This window comes from Theropithecus gelada, chromosome 4 (genome assembly GCF_003255815.1).
Source record: "Theropithecus gelada isolate Dixy chromosome 4, Tgel_1.0, whole genome shotgun sequence".
In the NCBI taxonomy this organism is placed as follows: domain Eukaryota; kingdom Metazoa; phylum Chordata; class Mammalia; order Primates; family Cercopithecidae; genus Theropithecus; species Theropithecus gelada.
This window is the reverse complement of record NC_037671.1, coordinates 157,453,073-157,472,121: the sequence shown is the minus strand read 5'-3', so window position 1 is coordinate 157,472,121 and position 19,049 is coordinate 157,453,073. Positions and strand designations below refer to the sequence as shown.

The window sequence follows — 19,049 nt, the reverse complement described above, 5'->3', positions numbered from 1 at the left end:
ACCTCAGCTTCCCAAAGTGCTGGGATTACAGGTGTGAGCCACCGCACCCAAACCATATATATAAGGGGAATTTATTAAGTATTAACTCACACAGTCACAATGTCCCACAATAGGCCATCTGCAGGTTGAGGAGCAAGGAGAACCAATCTGAGTTCCAAAACTCAGATTTTCAAGGGCAGGATGTTCAAGGGCAGGAAGCATCCAGCATGGAAGAAAGATATAGGCCGAGAGGCTAGGCCAGTTTCTCTTTTCACATTTTCTACCTGCTTATATTCTAGCCAGACTGGCAGCTGATTAGATTGTGCCCACCCAGATTAATGGTGGGTCTGCCTTTCCCGGCCCACTGACTCAAATGTTATTCTCCTTTGGCAACATCCTCACAGACACACCCAGGACCAATACTTTGTATCCTTCAGTCCAATCAAGTTGACACCCAGTATTAACCATCACAAGAGTTTAGAATAACCATGGCACTGGAAATTGAAGAAAGTCGGGAAATCCTAGAAAGGAGAGAGCCAGAGAGGGGAAAACCAAAATTTTCCATGTATACTCTGCCTCAATCTCTGGCTGAACCCTGAACTACACATACATAGGGTAGCACGGTGGCTTATGCCTGTAATCCCAGCACTTTGGGAAGCTGAGGCAGGTGGATCATAAGGTCAGGAGTTCAACTTGATTAAACTTGGTTAACCAAGTTGAACTCCTGACTAAGTTGGTTAAACTCCGTCTCTACTAAAAATACAATATTAGTTGGGCATGGTGGAGCATTCTTGTAATCTCAGCTACTCAGGAGGCTGAGACAGGAGAAGTGCTTAAAACCTGGAAGGCGGAGGTTGCAGTGAACTGAGGTCACGCCACTGCACTCCAGCCTGGGCAACAAGAGTGAAACTCCATCTCAAAGAAAAAAAAAAGAGAGAGAGAGAGAGAAAGAAAACAATATTCAAAACCTTCCCAAATTTGGTGAAACACATAAATTCAGGTTCAAGAAGTTCAGTGAACCCCAAGAAGAATAAATACACACACGTATACACACCTAGGCATATCATAAGTGAGATATTAAAACTCAAAGATAAAATTACAGTAGCATTTAGGGGGGAAAAAAGACATATTACATACAGGAAACCAATAATACAAAATTCCACTAATTTCTCTCAAAAGATAGGAGCCAAATGATAACAGAATCACATCTCAAAAGGACTGAAAGACAACTTTTTACCCATATTTCTATATTCAATGAAAGGCCCTTCCAGAACGAAGACAAAATGATGACATTCAGAGCTAAACAAAAACTAACAGAACTAATCACCAGAAGATTCATACTTGAAGAAATGTTACAGAAAGTTACTCATGTTGAAGAAAAATGATACCAGATGGAAAATTTAGATGTTCCAGAAGGAATGAAGATCACTGAAAATGGTCAATATGTGAGTAAATTTCAGAATATTTTTCTTTTTGATTAAACAGTACATATGGCTAAAGTAAAAATTATAATATTGCATGATGAACTTTGTGTCTTCATAGATATAATCCGTATGACAACTAAGAATGAAGGATGAAGGGAGAAGAGGTGGCTGCTGGGTAAGGCCGTCTCTGTGAGTCTAACAACCTGCAAGGTTCTTACATTTTACATGAAGTGCTACAATATTAGCCCTAAGTGGACCAGGAGAGTTAAGAATGTGTGTATTGTAATCCCTAAGCAACGACTAAAAATAGTTGAAATATAGCTAAAATGATAACATATAAATTGCAATGGAATTTCAAAATATTTTTTTTCCCAAATAAGCCAAAATAAGGTTTAAAAAAAAAAGAAACAAATGAATAAAAAACAGATGGGAAGATATAAGACAAATAGTAAAATGGTAGACATAAACCCAATCCCATCAATACTTACCTTATATGTAAGTAGACCATCTTCTCAAATTAATACATGTTAATACTGGAGGAGGGGAAGTTTTTGACTTGTTTTATGAGTGCAGAATTACTTACTACCAAAGCCTGACAAAAGAAAATAAAAAGAAATTACAGATCAACATTACTCATAAGCATATACAAAAAAATCTTTAACAAAATATTAGCAAATTTATCCAGCAATATATAAAAAAGAGAATACATCTTGACCAAGCAAGATTTATCTCAAGAATGCAAGGTTAACATTAGACAGTTAACATTAGACAATTGATCAGTATAATTTATTATATTAACAGAATAAAGAAGAAAAACCATGTACAATAGACGCAGAAGTACTATTGGATAAAATTTACCACAAATTCATTTTAAAATTTCTCAACACATTAGGAATAGAAGGTAGCATCCTTAATTTTCTGAAAGGCACATGTGAAAAATCTACAGCTAACTTCGTACTTTATAGTGGAAGACCAAGTGTTTTTCCTGTGAGATTGGGAACAAAGTGAGGCACTCATTCCCACCACATTTATTCACCATTTTACTGGGCATCCTAGTCAGTGCAATAGAATAAGTGAAAGAAACAAAAGCGTACATTTCAAAAAGGAAGAAGTAAAACTCTATTCACAGATGGCATAATTGTTTATGTAGAAAATCTAATAGAATCTATACAACAATGACTAGAACTAATGAGGGAATTTAGCAAGATTGCAGGATACCATATTCATACAAAAGTTCATTTACTTTTATATATAATCAGCAAATTGTTGGAAATTTAAATGTAAAAATACGATTTTTACTAGCTTCTAAAACTAAGGTATTTTGGAATAAATTTAACATGAGGCATATAATACCTACACCGTGAAAAATGTGAAAATGTTATGAAAGAAATATCTTTATAATTGGAGAGACATACCGTGTTCATGGATTAAAAGCTTAATAGTGATTCAATATCAGTTCTCCCCAAATTGATACATGGAGTCAAACAAATACCAGTAAGAATTCCACCAGGTTGTTTGGAGAATATGAGAGCTAATTGTGACATTTCTCTGGAAATTCAAAGTACCAAAATATTCAAACCACTCTTGAAAAGAAGAACGTAGTTGGACACTTTTTACCGCCTGACTTCAAACACGTCGGGTCTTGATATGCAATGGAAGCAAGTGAGTGGAAGAAGCCAGCACCACCTAAAACCTCTTCTGGTGAGAGTGGCAGCATTCTTGAGGAGTGGGGATGATATTCTAACTACAATGTCTTCTACCTGGCTCCAGTGGTATTGGCAGCATGTGCTGGAGATGTACGTCCAGCAGGGTTGCAGTGCTATGCATACTGGACTACTTAGGTGGTGTGACTTTAGGCACTTCGCCTCTAAGTGGTATGCGTGATCCTCCTGATGATACTATGTGTTACCTAATAATCAATGATAAATTCATTTTCTGCTTAAATTAGCCAACGTTGCTTTTTTAAATTAGCAACAGGGAACCCTGACTGATAGAAGTGCTAGGAAGAAAAATAGAAAGGTGAAAGGACAAAGGATGACTGGGGCTGTATTTGGATAAGGGGATAAGAATGAATTTCTTAGCTGGGCACCGTGGCTCACGCCTGTAATCCCAGCACTTTGGGAGGCTGAAGCAGGTGGATTACCCGAGGTCGAGAGTTCAAGACCAGGCTGACCAACATGGAGAAACCCCATCTCTGTTAAAAATACAAAATTAGCCAGACATGGTGGCACATGCCTGTAGTCCCAGCTACTCGGGAAGCTGAGGCAGGAGAACCGCTTGAACCCAGGAGGCGGAGGTTGCGGTGAGCCAAGATGGCACCATTGCGCTCCAGCCTGGGCAACAAGAGTGAAACTCCATCTCAAAGGAAAAAAAAAAAAAGAATGAATGTCTTGGTCAGGTGTGGTGGCTCACGGCAGTAATCAGTAATCACAGCACTTTGGCGAACCAGGGCAGATGGATTGCCTGAGTCCAGGAGTTTGACACCAACCTGGGCAACATGGTGAAACCTCATCTCTATTATTAAATAAATAAATAATAAAGAGTGAATTTCTCTGAGGAGGTAGCATTTAAACAAAGACTATATTACTCCATTTTAGTTTGTAAAGAAAAAAAATACTCTATATGTGTATATATGTCTATGAATAGATAATTGTGGTAGGCTGATAATGGATTCCAAAGATACATCCACATCCTAATCCCTGGAGCCTGTAAATGTTACCTGATATGAAAAAAAGGGTCTGTGCAGATGTGATTAAATTGGAGAACTTGAGATGAAGAGATCATCCTGGATTATCCAGGTGGGCCCTAAATTCATTCAAAATATCCTTACAAGCCTTCGACTGGCAAACGAAGATTACACACGGAAGAGAAGAGCCACAGTGATCCCAGAGACAGAGATTAGGGTGATGCGGCACAAAATGCCAATAGTCACTAGAAGCTTCAAGGGGCAAGAAACAGACTCTTCCCTAGAGCCTCTAGAGGGAACATGATCCTGCTGACACCTGATTTTGGCTCAGTGAAACTCATGTTGAACTTCTGGCTTCCAGGACCTTGTTCTAAGCTACCAAATTTGTGATGATTTGTACAGCAGCCCCAGAAAACGAACACAGTAATAATATTTGATTATAAAATTGATGATCTGAAGGGAGAATGACAGGTAGAGATTAGAGGAAGAGAGGAGGATAGGGATATGAATAGCCTTGATGTAAATTAAAAATAGATGGACACATAAGAACACAGATTCTTTTTGAGAACATAAAGAACAAGATTTGTATTAAACGTGCAAGAGTGATTGCAAATGGGGAGAGGAATGAGAATGGAGATACAAGGAAATAGATGGCAACAGAAATGAAACATTCAGTTGGCAAGATACAGTTGGCAAGATTCGGTTGGCAAAAATTCAGATGGCAAGGTACAATTAGGGATACTTCCTATAAGATGGAGGGGGAAAAAAAGAAAAAATAATAACTAGACAGGCGGGGCGGCACATGCCTATAGTCCCACCTACTCAGGAGGCTGAAGTGGGAGGATCAGTTGAGCCCAGGAGGTTGAGGCTGCAGTGAGCCATGATAGTGTCATGGTAGTGGTAGCTTGGGCAACAGAGTGAGACCCTGTCTAAAAAAAAAAAAAAAAAAAAAAAAAAAAAGAGAGAGAGAGAAGAAAAAGAGAAATAAGTAAGAGGACCAGTTTGGGTGACCCAACATCCACATAAAGCACAGTCCAGAAAGAAAATAAAAGAGGAAATGTAATCATCAAATAAATCGTTCAATAAAATTTCCCTCTACAGATGTTAGATTGAAGAGAAAGCATAGAGTTAAATGAGATTGGAGAAGCTGTCAGGGGTTAGATCATAAAGATTTCACAAGGCTACTTTAGGGAACCTTTGCTAGAGTGAAACTTTTCTTTTCTCTTTTCTTTTCTTTTTTCTTTTCTTTTCTTTTAGACAGGGTCTTGCTCTGTTGCCAGGCTGGAGTGCAGTGGTGTGATCTCGGCTCACTGCAACCTCCACCTCCTGGGTTCAAGCGATTCCACTGCCTCAGCCTCCTGAGTACCTGGGACTACAGGCGTGGACCACCACGCTGGCTAATTTTTTGTATTTTAGTAGAGATGGGGTTTCACCATGTTGGCCAGGATGGTCTCGATCTCCTGACCTCGTGATCCGCCCACCTGGGCCTCCCAAAGTGCTGGGATTACAGGTATGAGTCATCGCGCCCAGCCTAGAGTGGAACTTTCTGTTCAGAGTGGTTCTCCAGGTTCTCCTTCACAACTCGCCCACTGGGGAATTTTTACATAACCTTCAAGAACCAAAGTAACATCACTTCCTCAGGAAGTCATCCAGGACCCATTTGCCAAAGTAAATGGTTCTTGCAATATGTTTATATACAACCGATTGCATTATAATAGATTATTAGTGTGAATTTCATCTGCTAGAAGGTGTGCTACTTGAGGGCAGAGTCTGGTGGGTTCATTCATCTTTAAATTGATAATGCCTGGCACAAAGTGCTAATTCAGTCTTTTGTTTTGGTTTGGCTTCAAATCAAGAATTTCCCAGTCCTTAAACTTTTATTTATTTATTTATTTAAGAAGGAGTTTCACTTTTTCACCCAGGCTGGAGTGAAGTGGCCCAGTAATTACAAATTTACTATCCACCATCCCATGTATTGGAATCAACCTTGTACAGTGGATCTGAGGCAGATTCTCAGTCGATAAAGCCACCCTCACACAATTCTTTGGGATCTTGCCTCACTGTAACCTCTGCCTCAAACGATTCTCCTGCCTCATCCTCCTGAGTAGCTGGGATTACAGGTGCCTGCCACCACGCCCAGCTATTGTTTTTTTTTTTTTTTTGCAGTTTTAGTACAGACGGAGTTTCACCATGTTGACCAGGCTGGTCTAGAACTCCTGACCTCAGGTGATCTGCCCACCTTGGCCTCCCAAAGTGCTGGGATTACAGGCATGAGCCACTGCGCCCAGCTAGTCCTAGTCCTCAAGATTTAACACTTCCCAAATGGTAAAAAAGGTGAAAATAAGTGAAACCTATTTTTTGTGCAAGAAAACTGTGAGTGTGAGAGTAAGGTAGTAGCCATCATGTTCATGTGCTAGCTACTAACTCACTTTATCGCCAATGCTCACAGCCACCCTACAAGATAAACATTATAATCTCAGTTGTACAGATAGAGAAACTGACCTTGTCATCCAAAGTTACACACAGCCAGTAAGTGCTCTGACTTGAAACCCCGGCACCTGCCTCCAGAGGTCGCACTCCCAGCCACTTCACCATGCTTCGTTAGTATTCTTGCAAATATTTTTCGACTACAGGTGCTTCATATTGGTTAATTCATTTCCAGTTCAATAGTGTCTGGCTTCAATAATTACGAACACTACCGCATTTACCCACTGTGAAAAATAATTCACTCTTTCAAAGGTCCTGTATAAACCTAATTTTCTAATTCACTTTTGTGTCTTTCAGTTGACGTACTCCCTACCTTCTCTGTTTCTACGTAAGCTTCTTTCTTTCGTTTCGTAGGAATAAATTGAACTTATTTTAAGATAGAGGGGGGTACAACTGTATGGAATATAGACTCATCTTTTTTCACTCTCTCTCTCTCACAGAATGAAAAAGGACACCATGATATAGCAGCTGAGGTGGTGGATTAAGATAATGGGGGGGGCAAAAAAAAAAAAAAAGGAGCCTTGCTCCACCCCTGCCCCGCCCCCGGCCGCCTCCCTGGGACGCAGAGTCCTGGAAGGCTTTGCGGAGCTCCGGGCTGGGCGGATCGCTGCCCACGGGGAGTCGGGAATGCCAGGTTCCAGCTGAGCAGCAGTCGCCCGCCGGAGTGCCAGTGGCTCCTTGGAGGTCGAGTCCAAGGACGTGGCTTGAACCCGGGAGGTGGGGCGCAGGAGTCCACGCACCGGCGATGGACGCGCCGGGTGACCTGGAGGGCCCACGCGCACCAGGAGGTGACCATGAATTGCGTGGCCGGGAGCCCAGAGCCCAGCGGCGGCTTCGGGCCTGTCTCTTTAGCAACGACTGAATTGCTTTTAGCTTGATTCGTTTCCGAGAGATTGGAAAAGGCTGGGGCCTGATCGTGGGGTTCGGGCCAGCGTTTCTTTTCTCTCTGGGCGGGGCAAAGTTCCAGGACTGGATGTGTGTCACGGTATCTAATGACTTTCTAACCTATGCCTCTGCTTTTGAGTACTATGTGTTTAATGCATTCAAATAAGTATGCCATTAGGCAAATGTAAAACGTTACCTTTCAAGTACCCAGTGTTGTTGCCTTTGTTTTTAACTTTCATTTCTCTTTCTCATCTACTACAGTTTACAAAGATTCATTAGACTTCCTCATATTGCACAGATTTTTTTTTCCCCCTTCTGGACTGCAATGGCAACTTCTGACAAATAGAGCAAAGCAAATATATTTTTCTTAAGTTTTTCCTAAAAACAGTTTAATTTATAAATGGCTGATGGATTTGCTTGGATATTTGGAACTCTGAGTAATTGATTTAGTGTTTTTAAATGACAATTTAGCCCTGGAAATAAGTGTTAAATTAGCTGATGCAAAAGACTAGTAATTAGGGTAAGAAAAGTATTGATTTGTGAATTTTGGGACTTGTCTATCCAGAAGCATACCATTGTAAATATTACTTCACCAGCTGAATGATTTCGCTTGTTTTCTCCTACTTACACTTCATTTGACTTCAATATTGCCTTAGAAATCTTTGTGGGTTTTTTGTTTGTTTGTTTGTTGATACAGAGTCTCCCTCTGTCGCCCAGGCTGGAGTGCCGTAGCGCGATCTCCGCCCACTGCAAGCTCGGCCTCCCGGTTCCCGCCATACTCCTGTCTCAGCTTCCCGAGTAGCTGGGAGTACAGGCGCCCGCCACCACGTGCCCAGCTAATTTTTTTGTATTTTTAGTACAGACGCGGTTTCACCGTGTTAGCCAGGATGGTCTCTATCTCCTGACCTCATGATCCGCCTGCCTCGGCCTCCCAAAGTGCTGGGATTACAGGCGTCAGCCACTGCGCCCGGCCAGAAATCTTAATAAGTTAACATTACATGCTTGAAACATTGAGTTCATGTAGCATATGATTCAAGTAACTTGAGAAAATAAGGACATTATGCTTCAGAGAGCATCACCCTTTGGAGATCACCCTGCCACCTCATCTTTCTTGAAGGGTTATTAAAGACCAGAGAAACAGACTTTAAAGTGAAGGCGAAACAGATCAGATAGCTTGATGATTTCTGCATTTAAATTCTAGTAAAGAATAGTATGTAAATGAAAGCAGTATGTTTTCAAAACTGCAGTAATGTACAGGATCGTGTTCCGTTTGATCAAATGTGCTATATTCAAAATAGCCCTAAGCTCAGCAAATGCTATCTTCAGAGTGCAACACATGTGCACAGAAATCACATTTGTGTACTTTGATCAGTAGTCTCAATTATATACCTAATTGCTGCATGTTTGCATTCAAGGTGATGATGCTGCAGGAAGTGCAGGAGAGACTCCCAGGTGGCTTTCGAGAGAACAGGTTTTTGTACTGATATCGGCAGCTTCGATGAACTTAGGTTCCATGATGTGCTATTCTATACTTGGACCCTTTTTTCCCAAGGAGGTAAGACATTTTTAAATCCTTAGTGTGGGGAAAAGAAAGAGAGATCAGACTGTTACTGTATCTATATAGAAAGAAGTAGACATAAGAGACTCCATTTTGTTCTGTATTTGAGATGCTGTTAATCTGTGACCCTACCCGCAACCTTGTCCTTGCAAGAGACATGTGCTGTGGTGACTTAAGGTTTACCGGATTTTGGGCTGTGCAGGGTGTGCTTTGTTAAACAAGTGCCTGAAGGCAGTATGCTTGTGAAAAGTCATCACCATTCTCTTAATCTCAACTACCCAGGGACACGTACACTGCCAAAAGTCGCAGGGACCTCTGCCTAGGAAAGCTAGGTATTGTCCAAGGTTTCTCCCCATGTGATAGTCTGAAATATGGCCTCGTGGGAAGGAAAAGACCTGATTGTCCCCCAGCCTGACACCCGTGAAGGGTCTGTGCTGAGGAGGACTAGTATAAGGGGAAAGAGGGTCTCCTGGCAGTTGAGATAGAGAAAAGCATCTGTCTCCTGCCTGTCCCTGGGCAATGGAACATCGGTGTAAAACCCGATTGTTCTGTTTACTGAGAAAGGAGAAAACCGCCTTAGGGCTGAAGGTGGGACGTGCTAGCGGCAATGCTGCTCTTTATGCACTAAAAAGGTTTATGGAGATGTTTGCATATGCATATCAAGGCACATCACTTTTCCTTAAACTTATTCATGTCACAGAGATCTTTATTCATATGTCTTACTGCTGACCTTCTCCCTATGATGATCCTATTATCCTGCCACTTCCCTTTTTCTAAGATGGTAAAGATAATTATCTATAAATACTGAGGGAACTCAGAGACCGGTGCCGGCGCGGGTCCTCTGTATGCTGAGCGCCGGTCCCCTGGGCCCACTTCTTCTTTCTCTATACTTTGTGTCTCATTTCTCTTCTCAAGTCTCTCGTTCCACCTAATGAGAAACGCCCTCAGGTGTGGAGGGGCAGGCCACCCCTTCACTTAGGAGCTCTGTTTTTCTTTCTTTTTTTTTTTAGGCCGTTTGAATTATTTTATTTTATAGTATATAAAATGTAAAAATCTACATATAGGACAGATGGTGTATAGAACTCCAGCCAACAGAATACTTCTTATAGAATGCTTGATACCAGGGAAAAAAAATCCAGTCAGAAAGAACATCTTCTTGGGAGGTAATTCACCTAAAAGTAGTTGATCTTCTGAGAATTACTTTGCTTACCCTGTAGTCCGATTAATCTTTATTTGGTTTCTGCAACTGAAAAGAAAGGAGTGCACTGAATAACTGAGATTCAAATATCACTGCAATAGGTCTGTGTTAAGACAGTAACTATTTTCTTGAGGTTTTATCCACATTTTAGAATTAGGACGTTTTGATTCCTGTCCCCGCTTCCTTTTTTTTTTTTTTCTTTTGAGACAGTTTCGCTCTTGTTGCCCAGGCTGGAGTGCAATGTTGCGATCTCAGCGCACTGAAACCTCTGCCTCCCTGGTTCAAGTGATTCTTCTGCCTCAGCCTCCCGAGTGGTTGGAATTACCGGCGCCTACCACCACGTCTGGGTAATTTTTGTAGTTTTAGTAGAGGTGGGGTTTCGCCATGTTGGGCAGGCTGGCCTCGATCTCCTGACCTCAGGTGATCTGCTCACCTTGGCCTCCCAAAGTGCTGGGGTAACAGGTGTGAGCCACCATGCCCAGCCCCTGCCCCACTCCATATTCCCTCTTTTAACTTGAATTTCTTACGGACTCTAGCAGCAATTTTTATGCAAGGGAGGAATTCTGATTAATAGGGCTTGTTCCTTCTAGGCATAGCCTTTTATATGGCATTAGGATTTATTGACACAGATTCAAAGATTATAATCCCTAGAAAGTCCAACTGGATTCTAGATGTCAATAGGATATAGTATGAAATGAATATGACTGGCTTGGAGTGTAGACAACATATCCATGTGTTTTATTTTGTTCTTTTTGCCAGATCCTTGGTTCACAGTGCAGTGGCGGCTTCATAGTCCTCCAGCTGCCTTTCAAACATGTAGTCCTTCGTTCTGTGTGATACAAAAGAAGATAAAGTGGCTTCTCTGCTAAAGGAACAATATTGCCATGTACCCATACAGTGCTCTCTGGCTTTTAGTACACATTACCCCTCATTTATCCATTTGATCCCTGCAACAACTGCATACAGAATGTTGAGAATCTCAGCATGTTGCAAATGAAGAAACAGTCTCAGAAGCTGTGACTTGCCCAATTCAATTCTATTAAGTAGAGGTTTAATGAGTTCCTTCTCTAGAGCAGGCAAAGCATGGGATGTGTTAGGGTAAAATAAAAAAACAGGGAAATGGTTCTCTCTTGTCCACCCATTGGGAGTGAAAAAATATGGGGGAAAGAAAAGGTTCCAATGATATCCCTTAAGAAAAGGATTTCCAGAATGTTATAAGACTGTTTTTTTTTTTTTTTCTGTTTTTACATTATCATTTTCTTCTGGCTTCCCTCTATCCATACTAATGTTATAAGACCCTCGAGGCCGGGCGCGGTGGCTCAAGCCTGTAATCCCAGCACTTTGGGAGGCCGAGACGGGTGGATCACGAGGTCAGGAGATCGAGACCATCCTGGCTAACACGGTGAAACCCCATCTCTACTAAAAAATACAAAAAAAAACTAGCCAGGCGAGGTGGCGGGCGCCTGTAGTCCCAGCTACTCGGGAGGCTGAGGCAGGAGAAAGGCGTAAACCCGGGAGGTGGAGCTTGCAGTGAGCTGAGATCCGGCCACTGCACCCCAGCCTGGGCGACAGAGCAAGACTCCATCTCAAAAAAAAAAAAAAAAAAAAAAAAAAAAAAGACCCTCGAAAGAAGAATGGTTAATTGTGTCATACATGGAGTGGGGATAGGAGAAGAAAGGGCGGTACTGAAAGGAACTCTCAGGATAAATTTAAGATGGGCCTTTTTTTTTTTTTTTTTTTTTGAGGCAGGGTTTCACTCTGTCACTGAGGCTGGAAGTGCAGTGGCATGATCAGGGTTCATTGCTGCCTCAACCTTCCAGGCTCAAGAGATCCTTTTGCCTCAGCCCCCTGAGGAGCTGGGGCATAGGCAGTGCCACCACGCCTAGCTATTTTTTTTCTATTTTTAGTAGAGTTGGGGTTTCACCATGTTGCCCAGGCTGACCTTGAACTCCTGAGCTCAAGTGATCTGCCCACCGCGGCCTCTCAAAATGCTGGGATTACAGGTGTGAGCCACTGCACCTGGTCTAAGGTGGGTCCTAAGAAATGTTAATTCTTATAGTGAACAGAGATGGAGGTGTTCTAGGTATAGTCACAGGAATTGCAGAGTGAATGGCATGTTTCTGGGGAACAGCAGACAGCTTCTTGATGTGGCTTGAGCCTGGGGTGAAGTGAGGTCTAATAGGAGACAGTGGATCTGAGGAGGCAGACCGGAGATAGAAAGAAGGGCACTTGTCAAGGACTTAGTCAGTGGGCAGTCATCAGAGGTGTTTGAGCAAGACAAAGCAGTCTGGCCAGACTTGGGATTTGTAAATAATAATAATAATGCTAGGCACAGTGGCTCCCACTTGTAATCCCAGCACTTTGGGAGGCCGACGGGAGGATCACCTGAGGTCAGGAGTTCGAGACCAGCCTGGCCAACATGATGAAACCCTGTCTGTACTAAAAATACAAAAATTAGCCAGGCGTGGTGGCACGTGCCTGTAGTTCCAGCTACTCAGGAGACTGAGGCAGGAGAATCGCTTGAACCCAAGAGGCCGAGGTTGCAGTGAGCCAAGATCGCGCCACTGCACTCCAGCCTGGTGACAGAGTGTGGCTCTGTCTCAAAAAAAATTTTTTTTTAAATAATAAGAGCGTGTGGAATTGAGATGGAGAAGAACTGGAGTAAGTGAATCAACCAGTGGGAAGGGCATTTCCTAGCTCAGCTGGAACTCAGTGAGTGCAACTAACGTTAGTTTCCTCTAAGTGAATAGGGACAAAGGAAAACCAGGCTATGGGTGTGTGCTTTTTAAGCTTTTGACTGAGTGTTTTGCTTATAGAAAATGTTGACTAAAGAAAAAAGTCAAGCTTTTAAAGAATTAAAGTTCATTTTATTCAGGAGTCTTCCTGAGGACTACAGGCTGAGTATTTCAGTTCCCACTTCATATACAGGTGGTGGAGATTCAGTACGCACAAGGTCACATCAAAGTTTAGGTGTAAGAGTATATCTGGTTATAGATTACGAATGTACCTTTGGTAATAGTTTATAAAAGCATAATCACAACCCTGTTAGATGTTATCTTATGTGTAGGAAAAGGCAAGGCTGGGGCATTTATCATTTAAGGAATGTAAAAGCTCAGGCAAGAGATGTGGGGGGCCATGTGCTCTATCCTGCTCTGTCTTCAACTCATCCCTCCCAAGAGCTGCATGTTGTCACAGAGTCAGGGGTTTTGTGACATTGTGCTGGCAAGCAGAAGTGAGCAAAATGTGACTTCTTATATTTGCTACTTTGTCTCGCCTCGCAGAGGGAAGGCAGAAAGAAAGGAGACAGAGGCAGGAGAGAGAACATTCTAATTTTAAAAGCTGTAAATATGAAGAGCAGGCTTTGACTTTTCATTTCTGATTAAAATCTTACGGTCAACAAATGCATTGGTGAAGCCTCACCCTTCCTCCTGCATGTTCTGCCATCTTTCTTATTAGCTAAACTAACTGGGCAAAGGAAAAACAGTGCCTTTCTTAAATTCTGGTGTGGGATTCTTACTTCTGTTCATCATTTTTCTTGCCACCCTCATCCTCGGTCAGAGAACCAGAAATTGCTTATTTATTAATTATTTATTTATTGAGACAGCCTCGCTCCGTCATGCCCAGGCTGGAGTGCAGTGGCATGATCTCGGCTCACTGCAACCTCCGCCTCCTGGGTTCAAGTGATTCTCCCACCTCAGTCTCCCAAGTAGCTGGGATTACAGGTGCATGTCACCACACCCAGCTAATTGTTTTGTATTTTTTAGTAGAGATGGGGTTTCATCATATTGGCCAGGCTGGTCTTGAACTCCTGACCTCAGGTGATCGGCCTGCCTTGGCCTCCTAAAGTGCTGGAATTACAGGCATGAGCCCCTGTGCCCGGCCTAGAAATTGCTTTTAACAGCTGTTTCTGCTTTCCTAATGTGAAGCAGGATCCGTGTTCCAAAAATGGCATTTGGCGGCTGCCGTAGCATGTGGTTCTAGCACATCCTGTGTCAGCATTCCATTTCCACAGTGAATATGGGAACATGCACACGATGGAAACTGTAATGGCTTACGACCTTGTAACCTTTGCAAGTCCCTCTCCTCATCTATAAATGAGGCCAGCTAAAAATACATCCCTTATTTAATTGTTGTTAGATACCATGTAAAATGGCACTTAATAGAGATCCTGGCTCATAATGAGGGTCTAGTAAGAATTAATTGCTATATGTATTTATATATTTCGTGCTAGATTCTAAATTAAGTACTTATTGGAACTATTATGCATTGATAATGTAACTTGACTAATGAATGTTTGTCTTTCTTTTCTTTCTTTCTTTCTTCCTTTCTTTCTTTCCTTTCTTTCTTTCTTTTTCTTTCTTTTCTTTTCTTTTCTTTTTTTTTTTTTGAGACAGAGTCTTGCTCTGTCACCCAGGCTGGAGTGCAGTGGCACAATCTCGGCTCACTGCAACCTCTGACTCCTGGCTTCAAGCAATTCTCCTTCCTCAGTCTCCTGAGTAGCTGGGATTACAGACATGTGCCACCACACCTGGCTAATTTTTGTATTTTTAGTAGAGACGGGGTTTCACCATGCTGGCCAGGCGGGTCTCGAACTCCTGACCTCAAGTGATCCTCCCACCTCGGCCTCCCAAAGTGCTGGGATTACAGGTGTGAGCCACTGTGCCCAGCATGAATATTTTTCTTATGCCTTAATTGACTCCTTTCACAACATTTTCTTTTTGAGGAACCTGACCCATGTGTAGTAGAAATGTAGACCTCATGTTCCAGTCGATGTACAGCATAACCATTTGTTACAGTGCCATTAAAGGTATTTTAATGAACTCTCTCGTATCCACACCGTTATTTACTGTGGTTATTAGTACATGGAAAGGGAATGGCTAGTTATGAAGCCCAAGAATTAGGGGCTTAAATCTTTCCCAAGCCATTACTGTGGAGCTGTGGGCCCATCCTCTCTGCCTTCACGCACCACCAAGTGCTTAGGGACATTTCTGAGGACTTTTCCTAGAGTAAGAGGGAGGCCCTTCCTAAAATTTAGCTTAGAACAACAGAGTTCACTTCTCTGGCTTCCTGTGGTATGATGCTATGAGAAATGTATGGTTTATTTAAAGAGGCACAGTCTGACATGGAAAAAAACATCCTTGAAAAAGACAAAGATTGAATGATGATAGTATCTTTACATGGGAAGGGATGGAGAAAATTTTTATCGTAAATTGTACTTAGAGAGAAAAGGTAAAGAAAGGCAATCATGGTTGTAGAGAATGGATGTTGAAGAGTGCAAAAGTGTGTGTGCACGTGTGCATTTCTGTATTAATTATGAAGTTATTTGCGAAAATCCAAAGCTCTGCCTAAAGGATGGATCTAAACTGGACTCTTCGGACCATAAATATTCACTGCTGGTACAATGCCTTATATATACAAGATGGTCAATATATGACAGTTCAGGCTTTCCCTTTGTAGTATGCTAAGTGGCCAGTCCTATCTTAAAGAAATTAAACTTGTATTTTGATTCCTTAAATTTCTATAGCTAGAATCTGATTTAAGGATCTGCCGTAGTTCCAGGACTTGACAAAGTTTTTTAAACTTTCTATTTTTATATGTGAATGTAGTTGTGTATCACAGTGGTAGCATTTGAAGTTCAAAAGAAGTAGATTTAGGATAAATATTACCTGTAGCAAATCTTAGGAGCTCCCTGATAGAATAGGCTATAAACATTAGTAACTGTAATTGATGGATGATAAACTACCTTGGCTGTTTCAGGAGAACGTAGAATGTCAGGGGAGCATCTCTCACCTGTGTTGTTGATGACAGGAAGGAAAACTGTCTTCTCCAAACTGTCAGGTAATTGGTATTACTGTCAGAAACAGAGACCTAGACTGATTGGGCCTTGGTCTGACCCATGTGCCAACTCATGGAACTTCCTATTCTTGAGTTTGAACACTGGCCAGGGTTTTTTGTTTGTTTCCTATAATTAAATGTGATACCCAAAAGGAAGTGTGTCTAAATCAGCTGTTTCCTCGGTCCTGTGACTATGCAATAGAGCCCAAATTTCCTTAACCAAGGCATTTTTTGTGTTTGTTTATACACTCTAATTCTGACTTTTGCCAGCTAAAGCTAACAATTCTTTATAGGCATGGTGAGTGAATTATTTTCATGTAAGAGACTATGGTTTACTATCTAAAGTATTACTAGTTTCCCTTCCTTCCCCACCCCATTTATTTTAAAAGAATAATCTTTTTGAAACTGATATGCAGATAAAGTTCACAAGATGATGATGCTCTGATCTATTATTCCCATTTTTCCATATTGATGCTAATTTTTCTTTGAAACTTTGTTTCCATTTCTATTACTTAAAGGCTGAAAAGAAGGGAACCAGCAATACGATTATCGGTATGATCTTTGGATGTTTTGCTTTGTTCGAGTTGCTGGCATGCTTGGTATTTGGAAACTATGTAAGTATCAAGTTCATATGCACATCTTAATTTTTAAAAATTATATGATGAATTATTTTAGTTTACTAGTCTAGAATTTGCATCGATACTGAAATAACCATGGTTATAATTTTATAAATTGTGCCACTGTTGACAGTTCCCTCCTCAGATTTGATTGATTTTTAACTCTTTCCATGTTTTTAAGCAATGAGTACTGTCACTATATTAAAGAATTATAATATATTAACTGTACATGTCTTCCCCCATCCTATATTTTCCAATACAGTGGATTTGTTTCTATCAGTATAGACTTTCAGAAGTCATAAATTTACCACTCTTCTTTGACATTTATTATAGCTTGTACATATTGGAGCAAAATTTATGTTTGTAGCAGGAATGTTTGTCTCAGGAGGAGTTACAATTCTCTTTGGGTAAGTCATTTTCTGATTATATTTGGGAGCTTGAACAGATTTCGTAATCTATTGTTAAAGGTTCTTTAAGTCAATGGTTCCATTATTGTCTGTCAAATGCATAGCATGTGACTAACGGCAGAAGTTGAGTAAGTAGAGAACAGGGATAAATGGCATTGATTTTAAGGAAACAGGCCTCTGGGGGATCTCCTTGATGGTTGCTACTGAACCTATTCATTAGGACTCCTGTGATTGTGAGTGACAGAAACTTAACTCACTTTTCCGAGTTACGGAAATGTGCTAGCTTTAGTAAAAAAATGAATTTCTTTAATAAAGTGTCAACTCAAAAAATATCAGAATACAGATTTGAAACGATGTCATGAGACATTTTTCCTCTTGTGATTTGAACAAGCTCTCCCCTTTAGGTGGCAAGGTGACCCCTAGCAGTTTCAGTAGAAAGTGCCAGTTGCCTAGTAGTTCCTATTAGAGTCACAGAATGAAGCCCCACTGACCTGACCTTTGCTGATGGCTGTAGCCAGGGGGAAAGAATGTTCTGCTTGACCAGGCCAGGTCACATGCTCAGTTCAGAGCATGGAATAGAATGGTTTCCCCCATTGCTACTTCCCGAAAAAGGAAAAATGAATGCCAGTGACAAAACAGATGTGAAAGTTCTTAAGCTTAGAGTTCTTAAACCAGCAGCATAATGTCAAATAATATGGAAGAGCTTATATAAGTACATGGAAACACAGAGGAATAACAGTATAGTAAGATTATAATGAAGTAAACTCAAGAAAACTGTTTTGTTTTTTTTTTTTTTTGAGACGGAGTCTGGCTCTGTTGCCCAGGCTGGAGTGCAGTGGCCGGATCTCAGCTCACTGCAAGCCCCGCCTCCCGGGTTCACGCCATTCTCCTGCCTCAGCCTCCCGAGTAGCTGGGAGTACAGGCGCCCGCCACCTCGCCCGGCTAATTTTTTTTGTATTTTAGTAGAGACGGGATTTCACCGTGTTAGCCAGGATGGTCTCGATCTCCTGAACTCGTGATCCGCCCGTCTCGGCCTCCCAAAGTGCTGGGATTACAGGCTTGAGCCACCGCGCCCGGCCAAGAAAACTGTTAAATGAAATGGGGTTAAAAAATATTTGGAAGGGTCTTTTTTTTTCTTTCTTTATTCCTTTTTTTTTTTTTTGGTTTGAGTCCTACCATGGGAGAGATCTGAAACTGAGTTCTTTCTTCTATATGGGTCTTGTCAGAGTGATTCTACATGTTATTCTTCTTTTTCTTTTTCTTTTTTTTTTTTTGAGACGGTGTCTTGCCCTGTTTCCCAGGCTGGAGTGCAGTAGTGCGATCTTGGCTCACTGCAACCTCCGCCTCCCAGGTTCAAACGACTCTCCTGCCTCAACCTTCCAAGAAGCTGGGATTACAGGTGCTTGCCACCATGCCCAGTTAATTTTTGTATTCTTTAGTAGAGATGGGATTTCGCCATGTTGTCCAGGCTGGTCTCCAGCTCCTGACCTCGGGGCATATGCCTGCCTCGACCACCCAAAGTGCTGGAATTACAGGCATAAGTCACCACACCGATTCTACATATTCTAGAAAGGTTTATTTGGTACTATCATCTGGGGGACCAGTTATATCGCAGAAAGGGCAACTAAGCTGTTGTTATGACTCAAATTGTTACCAAAAAAAGAAAAAGGGTAATTTTCTCCTACTGAAAATACAGCAAAGCAACTCTTTTTTAAAAAATTATATTCTACTGTAATCCCAGCACTTTGGGAGGCCGAGACGGGCGGATCACGAGGTCAGGAGATCGAGACCATCCTGGCTAACACGGTGAAACCCCGTCTCTACTAAAAAATACAAAAAACTAGCCGGGCGAGGTGGCGGGCGCCTGTAGTCCCAGCTACTCGGGAGGCTGAGGCAGGAGAATGGCGGGAACCCGGGAGGCGGAGCTTGCAGTGAGCTGAGATCCGGCCACTGCACTCCAGCCTGGGCGACAG

The 19,049-nt window shown here is 41.8% G+C and overlaps 1 protein-coding gene across 1 annotated transcript in view; it reads left to right on the top strand.

Annotated features, from left to right (window-relative positions):
- The first annotated feature begins 7,156 nt into the window (after nt 1-7,156).
- SLC18B1 (solute carrier family 18 member B1) overlaps nt 7,157-19,049 on the top strand; it is a 30,508-nt gene continuing 18,615 nt past the window's right edge. Inside the window, exons 1-4 of the mRNA XM_025383049.1 lie at nt 7,157-7,364; nt 8,877-9,016; nt 16,571-16,666; nt 17,003-17,076. Of these exons, the coding sequence (XP_025238834.1) occupies nt 7,322-7,364; nt 8,877-9,016; nt 16,571-16,666; nt 17,003-17,076 (353 nt within the window). The 5' untranslated portion in view covers nt 7,157-7,321. The remainder of the gene's footprint in view (nt 7,365-8,876; nt 9,017-16,570; nt 16,667-17,002; nt 17,077-19,049) is intronic.